This window comes from Pituophis catenifer, unplaced genomic scaffold (genome assembly GCF_029215685.1).
Source record: "Pituophis catenifer annectens isolate HBS135680 unplaced genomic scaffold, rPitCat1.0.hap2 SCAF_1, whole genome shotgun sequence".
In the NCBI taxonomy this organism is placed as follows: Eukaryota; Metazoa; Chordata; class Lepidosauria; order Squamata; family Colubridae; genus Pituophis; species Pituophis catenifer.
In genome coordinates this window covers 41,826,716-41,841,422 of record NW_027256881.1, presented here as the reverse complement: position 1 = coordinate 41,841,422, position 14,707 = coordinate 41,826,716, and the positions used below count along the sequence as shown (strand labels likewise).

The window sequence follows — 14,707 nt, the reverse complement described above, 5'->3', positions numbered from 1 at the left end:
AAAACTCTGGCATGCAGTGTTTTGAAAAGTGACTACAGTGGTTATGAATTTAGCATGTATAGCCAAATGTTACTAAATATCACGGTGCCAAAGTGCGTATAATCAACGCTATGATTTTCCCAGTTGCAATGCATGGCTGTGAAAGTTGGACTATAAGGAAGGCTGCGCGCCAAAGAATTGAGGCCTTTGAACTATGGTGCTGGAGAAGACTCTTGTGAGTCCCTTAGACTGCAAGGTGATCAAACCGGTCAGTCCTAGAGGAGATCAACCCTAACTGCTCTTTAGAAGGCCAGATCCTAAAGATGAAACGCAAATACTTTGGCCACCTATTGAGAAGGAAGGACTCACTGGGGAAGAGCCTAATGCTGGGAAAGATTGAGGGCAAAAGAAGAAGGGGGCGGCAGAGAATGAGGGGGCTGGATGGAGTCACTGAAGCAGTTGGCATGAGCTTAAATGGACTCTGGGGGATGGTAGAGAACAGAAAGTTCTGGAGGAACACTGTCCATGGGATCGCGATGGGTTGGACACAACTCTGCGACTAACAACAACAAGCCAAATATTGGGGCATTTGTTACAGGGTTTTTTTTAAAAGAAAAATGTTAGTTCAATATATTATGCCATATAAACGTAATTGTTTATATGTAATTGTTGGTATCTGAGAATGGAACAGGAACTGTTTTTATGGCTTTGATTAATGTAAAGGATGAAGGTTTTTTAATGAGTTTCTGCTAGAAAACAAAATAAAAACAGTGATATTCTTTCTCAGAAAGTACAGAGCTAATGGGATGGCACGAGATAAGTACAGATGACATGGGTTTGGGGAGGCACAAATTATCACCTGGATTTTAATAGAGGAAGTATCTCTATTTCTTCAATGTTTATATGAATGGCAAGTATGTATTTATTTCAGGCATCGGTCCATCCATTTACAGATAGTTTTAGTTTCAAGACTGGTTCGTGTGAATTCCATTTCTGATTTCCTCTGATAGCTCTCACTGCCGTTAGCACCAACTGCATATTGTTATAAAATGCATGATAGGTCACACTACCAAGAACATGCACGAGGTTGTCGAATTTTGTAATAATAATTTATTGTTCATTTTGATCAAGTTTTTCCATTTGTTTTCATTTTCTGTAATGATCTGATGGTGTGAAAATAAGAGCTCCATTTCTCCCCATAATGAATGTGTTTCAGTGCATGACAGCTTTGTTCCTTACTGAAGTTATGCAGAGCTGCTAATGACGATGAAGTTCGAACAACTCAGATTTGTATCAGAAGCATCATGGATGGTGGCACTTGGCTATTATAATACATGCAAAATAAAAAGATGAAACTTATTAAATGTAAAGAAATATCAGTGCTTCACAAATGCTAATAATAATTCACAAAGAAAATATAAAAATGTAGGTTTCAACACAGAATGTCATATTGCCTCCATATAATTTGTTTTTCTGGAATCTCTCTCACCTAAATGGGCTTCTGTATATGCTAATTAAACCAAACCACTCAATCGTTCTCCCTACACTTCTTACCGAAATGGCATAGAGGACAACAGAAGTTACAATTTAGATATTCAACTTCATTTCAATTGGTGAGTCTCCTGGGCCACTGAAAAACATACCACCTTAGTCCTAATTAGGGATACACAGGTTGATGGAAAATCAGTTGGTTTTACTCCCAATTGAAAGAGTAGAGAACTACTCTTTCAATTGAAAGTAAAACCAATTGATATGTCGCTCTCCATTTTTTTTCACAGTTTGCAGAAAAAAAATAACATTCCAGTTAGGTTTATCAGATTTGGGGGGCCTTGGAGTGGCACGCCAGAGATCATATTCCTACAAATGGTATCAGAATAAAAAAAAAATGGGGACACAACAAAACTAAATCGGGTTTAATTTATAATTAAATGTAATTAAATTAAAGCAACATAGCCCATTAATGTAAACAATAGCAACATGCACTTCATCATTGCAACATGGTAATGCTTTCCACAGAGCTGACTTCTTTGTAACTCTTGCTGGAATTACCATGGAATCAAATTAATGTCTCTACAAATTGATGAGGGCAAGAAAATGAATTTTCTAGCAATTTTTGTTATGCTTCCTGGGTAAAAAGTAGTGGAATCTTCTTTTAAATAAGGTTAAAATAGATTTACAAAAAAAGTTTTAATTATAACAAGAATGAGAGCCATTTCTATGGTGGTGCTCCATATACAAAAAAGGAATGCATAAACAGACATAAATACATAAATAAGCATATAAGATATAGTGGGCAAATATGAATTATCCTATCAATGAGGTATCCTTGTTCTTTTTTTAATTATTCTGCAAAACACCTGTGACAGGTGATTAAGTAAATTTGATGCTGCCGTGTTTATTTTTATTTCTGTCTTCTAGTGTCTTGTTTAGTTATAGATAGATTTTTAAAATTTTATTTAATATTTCAGCTAAAAAACTTGTTTGAGGATTAAAAAAAACGAGTGTACAATATATATACATATTTTTAGAAATAAGCAAAATAAATTGAATTTTTCTATAAAATGCAGAGGACAGCCTGTTTTAATATTAATTTCTGTTCCAGAAATAGAATGGGATTTATTCATTGTATATTGTATTAATTCTGATTGTATTACCTAACTATTTATCTTAAAAGTATTTCAGCTAAAAGCATATCTTGGTAATCCTTTGGTCTTCAGTTTCAGACAAAAATGGTTACAAGTTTGAGGATTTGTTTAGAAACCATGAACTGAGAAGAATTTAGATTCAGTTTTTCTTCATAGCAGTATATAAACATATGTAATTAGCCTTATACTTATCTGCATTAGAATCATTAGAAATGAAACCCCTTTTTAATCTGAATACTGTTCTCTTTTCAATGTCAGCCTGTTTCTGGACCAGTACAGAGCTAGCCTGGTGGATGCAATAAAGAGATTACTTCATCACAGTGTAAGTATGTTTCTATTTTCTCCTGAACATGCTTCAGAATAATTAGTCTGTGCACAATGATTGAGAGAGTAATGGAATGGCAGGATTAACGTCATGTAATACTTTAATACTTATTATGTCCAACTTCAATTGAGTCTTCTAATCTATCAGATTCCTTCCTAATCATAAACTAGAAAACTTCTTATACTTGGCCTTCTGATAAGGAACACAGTGGGAAGTAAAATAAATGAAACCGCTTCAAAGATACTGGGAGATTATTTTTATCAAAGCATTTCTTGAGTATTTCCCTTTGATAACAATGTCTTCATATTAAAGTAAAATTCTGATATTGAAAATTTTTATGTTAGCTTCTGTCATGTGTAATCCCTTCAATAGTAACCTTTGTCATTGTGTATTTATTTGTTACAAAGTGCTATTTTTAACCACTATTTATACTAAATGAATTGTATAGTACAATAATTTTGTAGGAACTTAATAAATAATCCTGATAAATTGAAATTTTCTTTTCAACTTATCAACAAAACCCTTAATATCTTCATGTCCATATAGATACAGAAGTTACCGGTAAATCTTAACCTGACGCAAAAATGGTTGGAAACAAATTCTGAATGTATGAAACACTTAGCAAATAAATGAATATGAAATATACATTCAGTCTATGCTTAAAAGAGGTTTTCTGCTATTGCCAGAATAAAAACAGCTTAACCTTGTCAAAGCCATATTTGTGAAGTGAGATGAATAACAACAAATTAAAAGCATCTTTTTCTGAAGAGAAGCATTGCCAGTTTCAACTATCAGGTCTCTATTGTTGCATTTGTTTGTTATATCTCAACAACTAAATAATAATAATAATAATAATAGTATTTAAAAAAAAATGACTCCCAGCTTCTCATTCTTGACCTTCAACAAACAGCCAGGTTGAGCAGGAATCCAGAATACATGGAAATGTTAAAAGCCCAAATGCTATTGGGCTGCTTGTTTCAGGAAGAGTAAATTCTGAGGACCGTACTGAAGGCGCATATTCTGTAATTTCATGAAGTGATCCTTTAACTTTATGGATTCAGAGTTGTCACCTTCAAGTATTTTCTACTGTTCTAACTGAACTTTATTTATATGCTTATCTGGAGATGATGATGACTGCTCTTTGAAATACCAGAAGAATATATAGGTAGTTATTGGTTAATGACTGCCTCACTCAATGACTGTTCAAACTTATGATGCTGAAAACGTAGATTTATGAATGGATAGCTATAACAGCATCCCTATGGTTATTGGTTCGTGATTTGGGTGCTTAGCAACCAATGCACATTTACAATGGTTGCAGCGTCCCACAGTGATGTAATTGCCATTTATAACTTTCACAGCTAGCTTCCAACAAACAAAATCCACCCTGAGTCTTTGTGGAGAAAGGGTGGCATATAAGTCCGATAAATAAATAAATAAATAAAATCATTGGGGAAGCCCGCAGTAAGTCGCAAGTTCAAGTTACATGACATTGGGCTTAATGACTGCAGGTGATTCATTTATTGACCTCAATAGAAGTGAGAAGAGTTTGGCATAGTCACATAATATTTCACTTTTTCTTTTCTTTTTTTAATTTTGATTTATATGCCGCCCTTCTCCGGAGACTCAGGGTGGCTTACAATGCGTTAAGCAATAGCCTTCATACTTTTGTATATTTATACAAAGTCAGCTTATTGCCCCCACAAACTGGGTCCTCAATTTACCTACCTTAGAAAGGATGGAAGGCTGAGTCAACCTTAAACCTAGCGGGATTCGATCTTACTTTAATTGCAGACAGCTGGTCTTAAATTACAGAGCTCTGTCTGTTGAGCTATCCAGGCTCCTAACGACCACTTCATGACCATGCTACTTAGTGATAGGGTTGCTGGTTTCCATTGTGGTCAGTAAGTTCATATGATAGACTTTAAACTTCAATCTCCCACTGAACTTAGAAATAATTATTTCTGACTGGAAAAATAGTATTGTTTTCTGAACAACTCACCATAGTACAAGTCTTTGGCAGATGCATATAGAGCTGATAGAGTAATGTTGACATACCTGTATTGCAGAGTTTTACATTTGACAGGTCACTGAGAACTTGAATCCTTTGAAATGGAAACTCCTGATCTCCTGAGCAATATATCCTAAACCTTTTTGCCACAATCCATCCTTACAGAAAATCCAGGTCCTACAATCTGTGCACTGAGAATTCCTCTGTGACATCTGAGGCTAGCCAGACGATTCTCCCTCTTGTTTGACCAAAGACTATTCATTTCACAGAGGGGCATGAAAACAGTGATTTTATTAACATTTAGTTCTGAGTATTAGTGAGATATTTGCCTCTATGGTCCTCAACCTGTGTCTTTCTACTACTATATCCGAGAATGAGCCAAAATCTATTACCTATATTACAGTGTAATTTTATATTTAATTCATACTTACAGTTTTCACTAGAACATATAAATATTTTCATTTCCCAGCATTATTCTTTATAGAACTATATCTTCCTCAGTAGTAACTCCTGAAAAATTAATACTTCATTTGTGTTTTCCCCTACTAAATTTGATTTTGCCACTGTAACCTTCTGCTCATTTTTATATGATTTATTTTGATGCCACTTTCCCTAAGTGAACAGTTCAGTGTTTGCTATGCCCTTGGTTCAGGGACAGTATGTTGATAGCACAACATTTATATCAGATCCTCCATTTGTAGAGCAAACTCCAGGAAGATAGAAATGGTAACATCCCTTTGCATATGTCCCTAAATGTCCAGTTTTATAGGATTCTCCTAGGATTTTAGCAGTAAATAAAAATCAAATAATTTTGTAATAGAAGCAATAATGGTGATCAAAATTCAAGAACTATGCAATTTATTCAGCCATACCAGAATGATTAATCACATTAAACTTGGAAATCCAATGTAAGTAGAATAGTCAACATTTGATTAGCTGGAAGAGTAAGTATATATTGAAAAATCTTGTTAAAGGACAATGTTTTTCAAACCAGCTACCTTCAGACACATTTTTTCAGGTTCATTTTATCTCTCAGAAAAACAAATGGGCTCTGCAAAGATCTGGATAAATAGCACAGGGCATATTTAACTAAATCAAGACATTTTCCAAATCTTTCTGAATTCACTATTCCTTAAAATTATTTGAAAGTATGTTTTAGAATGCAGCAACAATCTTTGGTGACTTTTCTACAGTATTAACCTAGCAAGCTTTATTTATTTAGAGAAGATATAATTCTAAGGAGCTAAGATTTTACCATTTAAGTAATGTGTAGTATTTAAAATTATATTTTTAAAATATAAAATAATTTGTATTAAGAAAAATCCATGGAATTTATAACAATCCATACGACGTGATTGTATGTAATACCCTATGTGAAGATGAAAATCTTTTCCCAGAATTACACAATGCTGAACTGTGTATTCTATTCATTGTTTTTGCATTAATTTGCTTTTTAACAGTTTAAAAGTCATGGGGATAGCTGGTCTTTTGGTAAAAAAGATAGTAGGAAAATCACAATAGCAATAGCACTTAGATTTATATACTGCTTCATAGTGCTTTACAGCTCCCTCTAAGTGGTTTACAGAGGCAGCATATTGTCCCAACAACCTGGGTCCTCCTTGCCCAGCAGAAGCAAACAACAGTCAAGGACTTTATAGCCAGCCATCAACACCCCAATCAACATCTAAAAAGCCACATACAACAGGCACCATATAAATCCCACACACAGAACAGCCCAAAAACGCACACTCTACTAGAGAGAAGTTCCCAGAAGATGGGCTCCAGTTTGAGTCCAAAAGCTTGGAAAACAAAACCACTGGTCCTGGTGACCAGCCCAGATTGCATCCTGCAACATTATCCTGATATATGTATATGTATATTTACCTTCATTTGTAATGCCTAACATGGCACAAAAGTCCTAAGTTTGGTGGAGGAGGCAGCTGCTAAATCTAGATTCTCTTCTGACTATTTTCTAATGCAAGTAATCTTCTAGGCAGTATTCCCAACTTGATGCCTTCAATTTATGCATCCCAATTGACAACTGGCAATTGTAGACCAAGGCATATGGAGAGTACCAGAATAATTGGATTAGTGTGTTGAAGGCCATGTCTGCCGTGAAACTAAACTTCAACTCCATTTGGAAATAAACAGTAATGAAATAATCACAAGACATTCCAATAGATATCCAAGAATGGCAAAATTAACACTGGTTGGCAATTACCAGGAGTAATAGAATCTAATCTTTAAAAGGTGGCCTCACAATTGCTTTCCTTAAGCAAGTTTGTATAAGAACATCCATCTCTGACTCTATTGAAATAGAATCAGTAACAATAAGAATGGGTTTTTAATCTGAAAAATATCCCATAAATTGAAAGGAATCCCCACAAATCTCCAATGAATAGCCTTGGGCAAATATAATAGTAACAAAGAAGTAAGATTTCCATCACCATCATTACAGTTTTAAAAAATGTATTCTCGGTCATATCCAATTGTGCTTATTCCAAATCTTCCAAATCATTTATATTTTGTTTGTCAAACCTGATATTCATTGTTCTCAGTTCTTTAGGATTCCAAGCTATTGACATAGCTCCTTAACTGGTATGAGGATTTTTAAGAGTAAATCTATTGAAAACACCTTATTCTAAACACATTTCAAGGCCTTGGCAGGATTATTACCTAAACCAGAGGAGAATTCCAAAGATCTCTCAGAAAAACATCCAAATTTATCATCCTCCTTGATTAGATCATCAGATTCATGGATGTAGAAATTATAGATAAAAATTGCAGAATCATTATTAACTTTCATATGCCTAGTTCAGTATTCCTAAATTTACTACAGAAGACTCAACCAAAGGTGTATTTTTCTTTATAGGTTGGAGTTAATATTAACTAAAACTTGTCTTTGGTTTAGAAATTTATGCTTTACTTTGACAAAGACATCAGTATCTTTTTCTTCCATTTCTGAAAATTAAGATTTTGAGCCATAATTGTTAAAGTACCCTTTTTGTTTTTATGAAAGCTCTGTATCTTTTTATGTTTCAGGCCATATTTATTCATATGAATACCTAGAGTCTGCATGGGATACAATAATAGTGATTCGTGCAAGTTAGCAAACCAGTGAGAGGAAATGCTTATTTCTTGTTATTGATTCAAAAGCTTAATATGCCCTATTTGTTTGCTTTCTTAGCAGAAATCAATTGGAAATCCCAAACTTGGTGTTTGGCAATTTGCTGTCAAGTTTCAGTGATACAATCCTGGGGGTCCTGGGGCTGGTAAAACTGATTTGGGAGCTGGATGAAGCACAAGAATTCCCACCTATGGTCTATATCAATGATGGCTAACCTTTTTGCCATCGCGTGCCAGGAAGGGGGGGAGATTCATGTGTGCGCATGCCCACACCCATAATTCTATGCACCTTGCCCCGTGCATGTGACCCCCCCTCCTCCCCCCCGCTCCTGGCACGCGATGGCCCGGTAGGCTCATTTTTCTTTCTCACCTGGCTCCAGATCTTCTCTATGCATCTGGGGAGGGTGAAAACAGCCTTCCCCACCCCCTCGGAGGCCCTCCAGAGGCCCGAAATGATCCGTTTCCCAACTTCTGGTTGGACAGGAAGTGACGTTTTTTGCTGTTCCCAGCCTCCAGAGCCTCTCTGGGAGTTTTATTATGAAAATTTATTTTGAAGCAGTAGAAAAATAGATACAGAGTGGTTAAATTTATTGGATTAAACCCCAAATTTATGCCAAGGGAAGGATGCTCTGATCATCGGTTTTTTTCTACATTCTCCGTTCCATTCCAGTTCTGATAAAACTTTCAGGGATACTTGGGGTCCACCGCAAAATCTTGATATGTGGCAGATGGGAAAGTGATAGCAGACATTCATTGCAAAAAAATCTGATTTAAATGCCTAAAGCAAGCAAAACATAGATTATGCAAGATGTTTCCACCCAGTTTTTTCAGTTACCCCTTTTTCCACTACTGCTCGTCTGCTGCTCATCCAAGGTATTTTTGTAATTCCTAAAAACACTAGATGAATCTTTTCTGGTAGCTGTAATGGAAGGAGAAGTGTAAAAAATTCAGTGTGAAAGTATGTTCCATTTACACAGTTTTACATGTTACATTTGTACAATTTCCTCAATTCTAACAAAAATTAAACATGACTATGGATCAATTTTTTATAGCTTATAGTATTTCTCTTTAGCAATTTGATTTAATGGAATAATTAGACAAAATTATGTGGAAAAGATAAAATAAATTTTGATAACAGTCAAGTGCAATTATTCACATTTGGTGAAGTTTACTTATAGCGTATTTTTCAAGATCTTCCTGTTCCTATTTGTCATACCATTGTCCATTTTAATAATTTGTTAACAATTTTATCAATGTTATGTTATAGTTTAAATAAAACATATAAATGTTCTTAATGTTTTAGGGGAAAGCTCTGATATTTGCTCCACTTAGAGGAGATACTCTAAACCAGTTCTGCAGCCTAGCTGAAAAGGCTGGTTTTTCTATCGAAAGACATGAAAATTATGATGAACGCATCTCAAACTTCCACTCCAAGGTTAGTTTTCTGTTCATGGTAGATAACACTTTAATCCACATTGCATTTTGAAGAGATCATGGTTCTTTTGGCAGGTAACCTAAATGTTTGATTAAAGTACTCATAGGTATGCTGCTTCTAAATAGCTATTTTTTGTATCTGATTATTTTGTGTGGAAGAGCCATCCTTTATCTTTGCATATCTAGAAGACCTTTATAGAGGCTTTGCTTCATCATTTCCTCAGAATGAATCTGTTCATTCATAGGGATCCAATTCAAAACGTTCAAGTGTTTAAGTTTGTTCATACATACAGTATCTATTAAAAACAACGGGGTATATTTGAGCCTGAAGCTTATGGCAATTAACTTTATTGAATATCAAAAAATGTGGAATTAATTAGAAGGTGAATGTCTAATTGTATCATATCATATTTTAAATCCATATTTGATTTATAGATGGGTCAGATGGTAGGTTCAGATGGAATGATCTCACACAGAATGTACAGGTTTTGAGGCTATCTGTGTCTGATCTCTATATTACAATAGTTAACCAAATATGATTTTAAGCTTGTTTTCTTAAAGTGACTATTCTCATTGTCCTCTTTTATCACATTTAGTGTAATAAAATTATAGTGTTATGTTGCATTGGAGACCTCATACTTCATAAACTTTAAATTTCCTAAAAATAACTGCTTCCAGTTCCATGCAATTCAACTCATGGACCAGAATGGTGATGTTCATTATACTAAAAGGAGGATCAGGAATCACATATTCTGATTCCCAGCTATGTAACATTATACATGCAGATATTTTCAAAGTAGTGAATTTTCAGGCATTTTCAGTAGTGTTTATATTACCTCTAAAGCGGAATCCTACACTTAATTCTTGCACATAATAGCATTCTTCCTATTGGTCAAGGCCAGGGCGATCTGGAGAAGGAGTGGTCAGAGTGCTGAGTCGAGATGGGACGGACGTTGATTGGAGCATGTGATCGACTGAGGAGTGCGGGGATGGTTTTGGGGGTTTTGATTTACTGAGGGAAAACCCGGACCTTTCAGATTCGGGTTTTCCCAGATGTGCCAGTTTACCTATTCTAGTAAAGAGAATTTTGGAAAATGCTTGCTTCCATGTCTTTACTCGGAGTTGGGGTTTTCTGGAATGCTGACCCTAGGGGATGGAACCCGCAACATTCCTTGCCTCCCTGCTCTAGTGGGTCAGGTAGATGTGACCAGCAAGAGATGGTCCCTCAGGACCATATATGGTACATCCTTGTGAACTAGGAGAAAAGTGACTGCAGACCAATGGGTCATAAAACAGTAGCTAATAGTGAATAAACTAAGGGAAAAACCAAGCAATAATATATTCTTTTCTTGTATGTGTCTGCAGCATGCCAGCAACTGATTCACAAGCCCCATCCATAGTCTGTAGAAAAAACCTTTCCTCACAGAACCAGTCCCTGGTACCCAAACGTTTGGGAGCCGCTTCTCTGTAGGATGAAATTATATGTATGGACTCTGGCTACTGATTTTGAATGTCAAGTAATAAGACTGTCCTAAGGGTAGATGAGACAGCTGACCTGGCATGTATAAAGAAGACTCAAATGGGAATAGAGTGCAAGTCCCTCCCTCCCCCCCCCCCGAAATATGCCTGTCTGGATTTCAAGTGTGGCACTGTCCTGAGTCCAGAGCAGGAGTGGTGGGATAGCAGTTGTCACCCATATCCTTGCCTGATCTTCTAGAATCTGTTGTCAGGTTGGCAACTAAGTCCCAAGGTCAAAATTCTTGGTGACTTCAACTCCTTCCAGGTGGCATTGAGTCTGAGACAGCTCAGAAGTTCATGATCACCATAACAACAATGGACCTGACCCAAATCACCAAGAACATGACACACTAGAAGTCTGAGGGTGAAGGTTTGTTCTTCAGGCTTGTAGTTGGTTTCCAAACATTTCATTACCAGGCTAGGTAATATCTTCAGTGGAGTTTATGGATGTCAGTGTCAGTGTCGTTCCGTTTATAAGGGTTTCAGATATGGGTATTTCAAATGACAGTCTTGTGATAAGGAGATTACATCAGGTCAGGATCATTGGGAGGTGAACTGGTGGGGGGTTGCATGGGTTGGTTAAGGGTCGATGCTGTCTCTGGTTGGCTATGCAGTTGATTTAGATTCTGAGGGGTCTGTAGACTGGTTGTAGGTCTGTAGACTGGTTGTAGGTCTACATGTTGATGGTATTGCTTGTGGATTGCCAATCTTCAATGAACTTACAAGCATGGTGGTGGTGCTGTTTGGTTTTGGTGTGGGTAGAGATTAAATATTTGGGATGTGGTCCAACTTCTCTATGGTTAGCTGACACAGGTTTTAGGCTATGACTCCTAAGCAGAAGGATAGGATCCTTAGGTCTACTTACCTGGCCACCTGTTGTTAGATTCTTGTTTGTGAAGGCCACATAGGAAGTGACATGTGGGAGTTCATGCTGCAGTGTTTGCTTTGATGAGGGAGGCATTGGTGCATCCCTTTCTCGACGTTCTAATGGGATCCACAGTCCTGAATAAGTTTTGTCTAGCCTGCACCTCCCCTTCTCAAAGATTACCAAGAAAGTGGTCAGTCTGCTGTTTCAGAGGGCCTTTGAGAAACTGAGTTTCTAGGTTTCCTCCAGTCATGTTTTAGGCTAGAAAACAGAGACAAGTTTGATTGTAGTTGCTGATCACCTTTGTCAGAGCCAGAACTAATTTTCCGTTATCACTTAGTAGTTTTTAATACCATCTGGACCTCCTGGGGATTTGGGGCGGGGGTCATGAATATGCAGGGTTCTTCTCTTTTCCTCTCGGATTAGGTTCAGTAAATGTTGGCAGTGGGGGATTAATTGACCTTGGAACTCTTGATGTATGGAATCCTGTAGGATTCAGCAGTCTTCCTCCTTCCATTTAATATCTGTATGTACACGCTAGGTGAAGCCATCCATCAGTTTGGATCAGGTACCCTCAGTATGCTAATGATACTTGGCTATACACCTTTACCCCAGGCCAACCAGATGATGCTATCAAGGTCTCAGTACCTAGAGGCTGTTGGGACCTGGACGGGAGGGAAGAAGATCAAGTTCAATCCCAACAGCACCAAGTAAGTGTGGATAATTGGGGCTGCACTTTTCTTTTGGGAATGGTGTATAATATGGGAGTCTATTTAGACTCACAGATCCTGCTTCAGGAGTGGATGGCAGCTGTGGCAAAAGTGGGAGGTAAGGCTGCAATCTGTTGATGGGCTGTTAAATATGAACTATTTTTTAATGAATTTTATAATTCATATTTTCTATTTAGTTATTTCTCATTTACTGAAATTTAGCACATCTATATATTATTTGTGTTATAAATAATTTCTGATCTTTGATCACAATTAAAATTTGATTTAATTTGAATAAATAATAAATAGAAATCTGAGAGGATAAAGATTAAGAATGAAAAATAAAAACATAAAAGAAGAAATAAGAATGAAGTAGGCTTATAGATTTGGGCTGCAAAAATCCAATTAAACATTTCTGTGTCTTTTTGCTGCCATTTATTATCCATCCAAATTTTTATACTCCATATTTGGAAATCCTAATGAATGAACAGAATAATTTTAAGTATCTTGAATTAAAAGCATTAGAAGTGTCTGATTTAAATGCCACATCAGAGTAACAAACTGAAATTTTGCTGAGCACATTGTAAGCCGCCCTGAGTCTTCGGAGAAGGGCGGCATATAAATCAAATTAAATAATAATAATAATAATAATAATAATAATAATAATAATAATAATAATACGGGAATAAAATCTCTTTTTCTCTCCCTCTTTTACTCATATACAATGCCGTTTCTCTTTTTCCCTCCCTCTTTTACTCATATACAATGCAGTTTCTCTGTAGTGTTTTTAGTGTATTCCCTCTCCCTTTAGCTCAGTGCTGTACTTTGCTATACAAATATTCCAGCCTTGACCAAAAGCGTTAGTTAATGCACTGTATAGACACTAACCCACAGAATTAATGTTAACAAGCAATCATTATTTACTAAGCTTGAAAGATATGGCCTTCTTGGTCTTCTTTTGTGGGAAAGAAATTTCCTGGAAAGTTCAGATAATGCCTAGATATAGGGTAAACAGATACTTTAAAATGTTTGGGCATCATCCCCCCAAGTCATACTGAAAAACTATCGAGCTACAGAGAATAGACCAGTCTTTCTCAACCTTGGCAACTTTAAGATGCATGGACTTCAACCAATTCCAGAATTCCTGAGCCAGTTTTGAGAGCTGATGTTCATGCATCTTAAAGTTGCTAAGCTTAAAAAACACTGATATAGACACACAAATAACCTGTATACAAAGCTGGAAATCAGGGGTGGGTTCTACTTACCTTTACTACCGGCTCACAACGGGATCGTGCGCATGCGCAGATCGCTTTTGATGATGTCAGGGTCAGTAGGCAGAGCTTCCCGCCAGTTTTACTACCGGTTCTATAGAACCGGTCTGAACCGGGGACAACCCGCTGCTGGAAATATTAAAAATTTGAGAGAATGACTGAACAGTGGCCAGTCGGTTGCCTCCCCTTCAATAAATCTACAATTATCCAGAGGATTGCAGAAAAATACATAGCCTTCTTGTCCATATATACTTCTCTTTACTCAAAGGGTAAATAAGCACACTTCTCACATTTATATTCCCTCTAGGGAGGCTCTAAATTAGTATAATAATAAGTGTGCAGCGAAATGCAGTAGATGAGGTAGGCAAACTATTTTCCAAAGCACCATAAGGCAAGACAAGAACAAATGGATAGAAACTAATCAAGGAGAGAACTAATCTAGAACTAAGGAGGCATTTCCTGACAATGAGAACAATCAACCATTGTAATGGCTTGTCTTCAGAAGTTGTGGGTGCCCCAGCACTGGAGGCTTTCAAGAACAGACTGGAGAGCCATTTGTTTGAAATGGTATAGGGTCTCCTGCTCATGCAGCGGATTGAACTAGATGGTCTCCAAAGTTGCTTCTAACTCTGTTATTCTGTTCTGTAATAAGCACTTCTGATCCTTCCCCTATCTAAAAGGAGATAGACCGACACAATTTTTCCTCTTTAACCATTCCATCTTGTTCCTTTGCTACCACTACTGATCTTAAAACAGCAATGTAACTACTAAGTAGCATTGTTCATCCGTATCTTTCTGAGAACCTTAAAAAAAAGGAAGGTAA

The 14,707-nt window shown here is 36.6% G+C and overlaps 1 protein-coding gene across 1 annotated transcript in view; it reads left to right on the top strand.

The window, feature by feature from the left end:
* Positions 1–14,707, top strand: part of CAMKMT (calmodulin-lysine N-methyltransferase) — a 267,295-nt gene that overhangs the window by 244,432 nt on the left and 8,156 nt on the right. The window contains exons 9-10 of the mRNA XM_070948387.1: positions 2,883–2,946; positions 9,390–9,521. Of these exons, the coding sequence (XP_070804488.1) occupies positions 2,883–2,946; positions 9,390–9,521 (196 nt within the window). The remainder of the gene's footprint in view (positions 1–2,882; positions 2,947–9,389; positions 9,522–14,707) is intronic.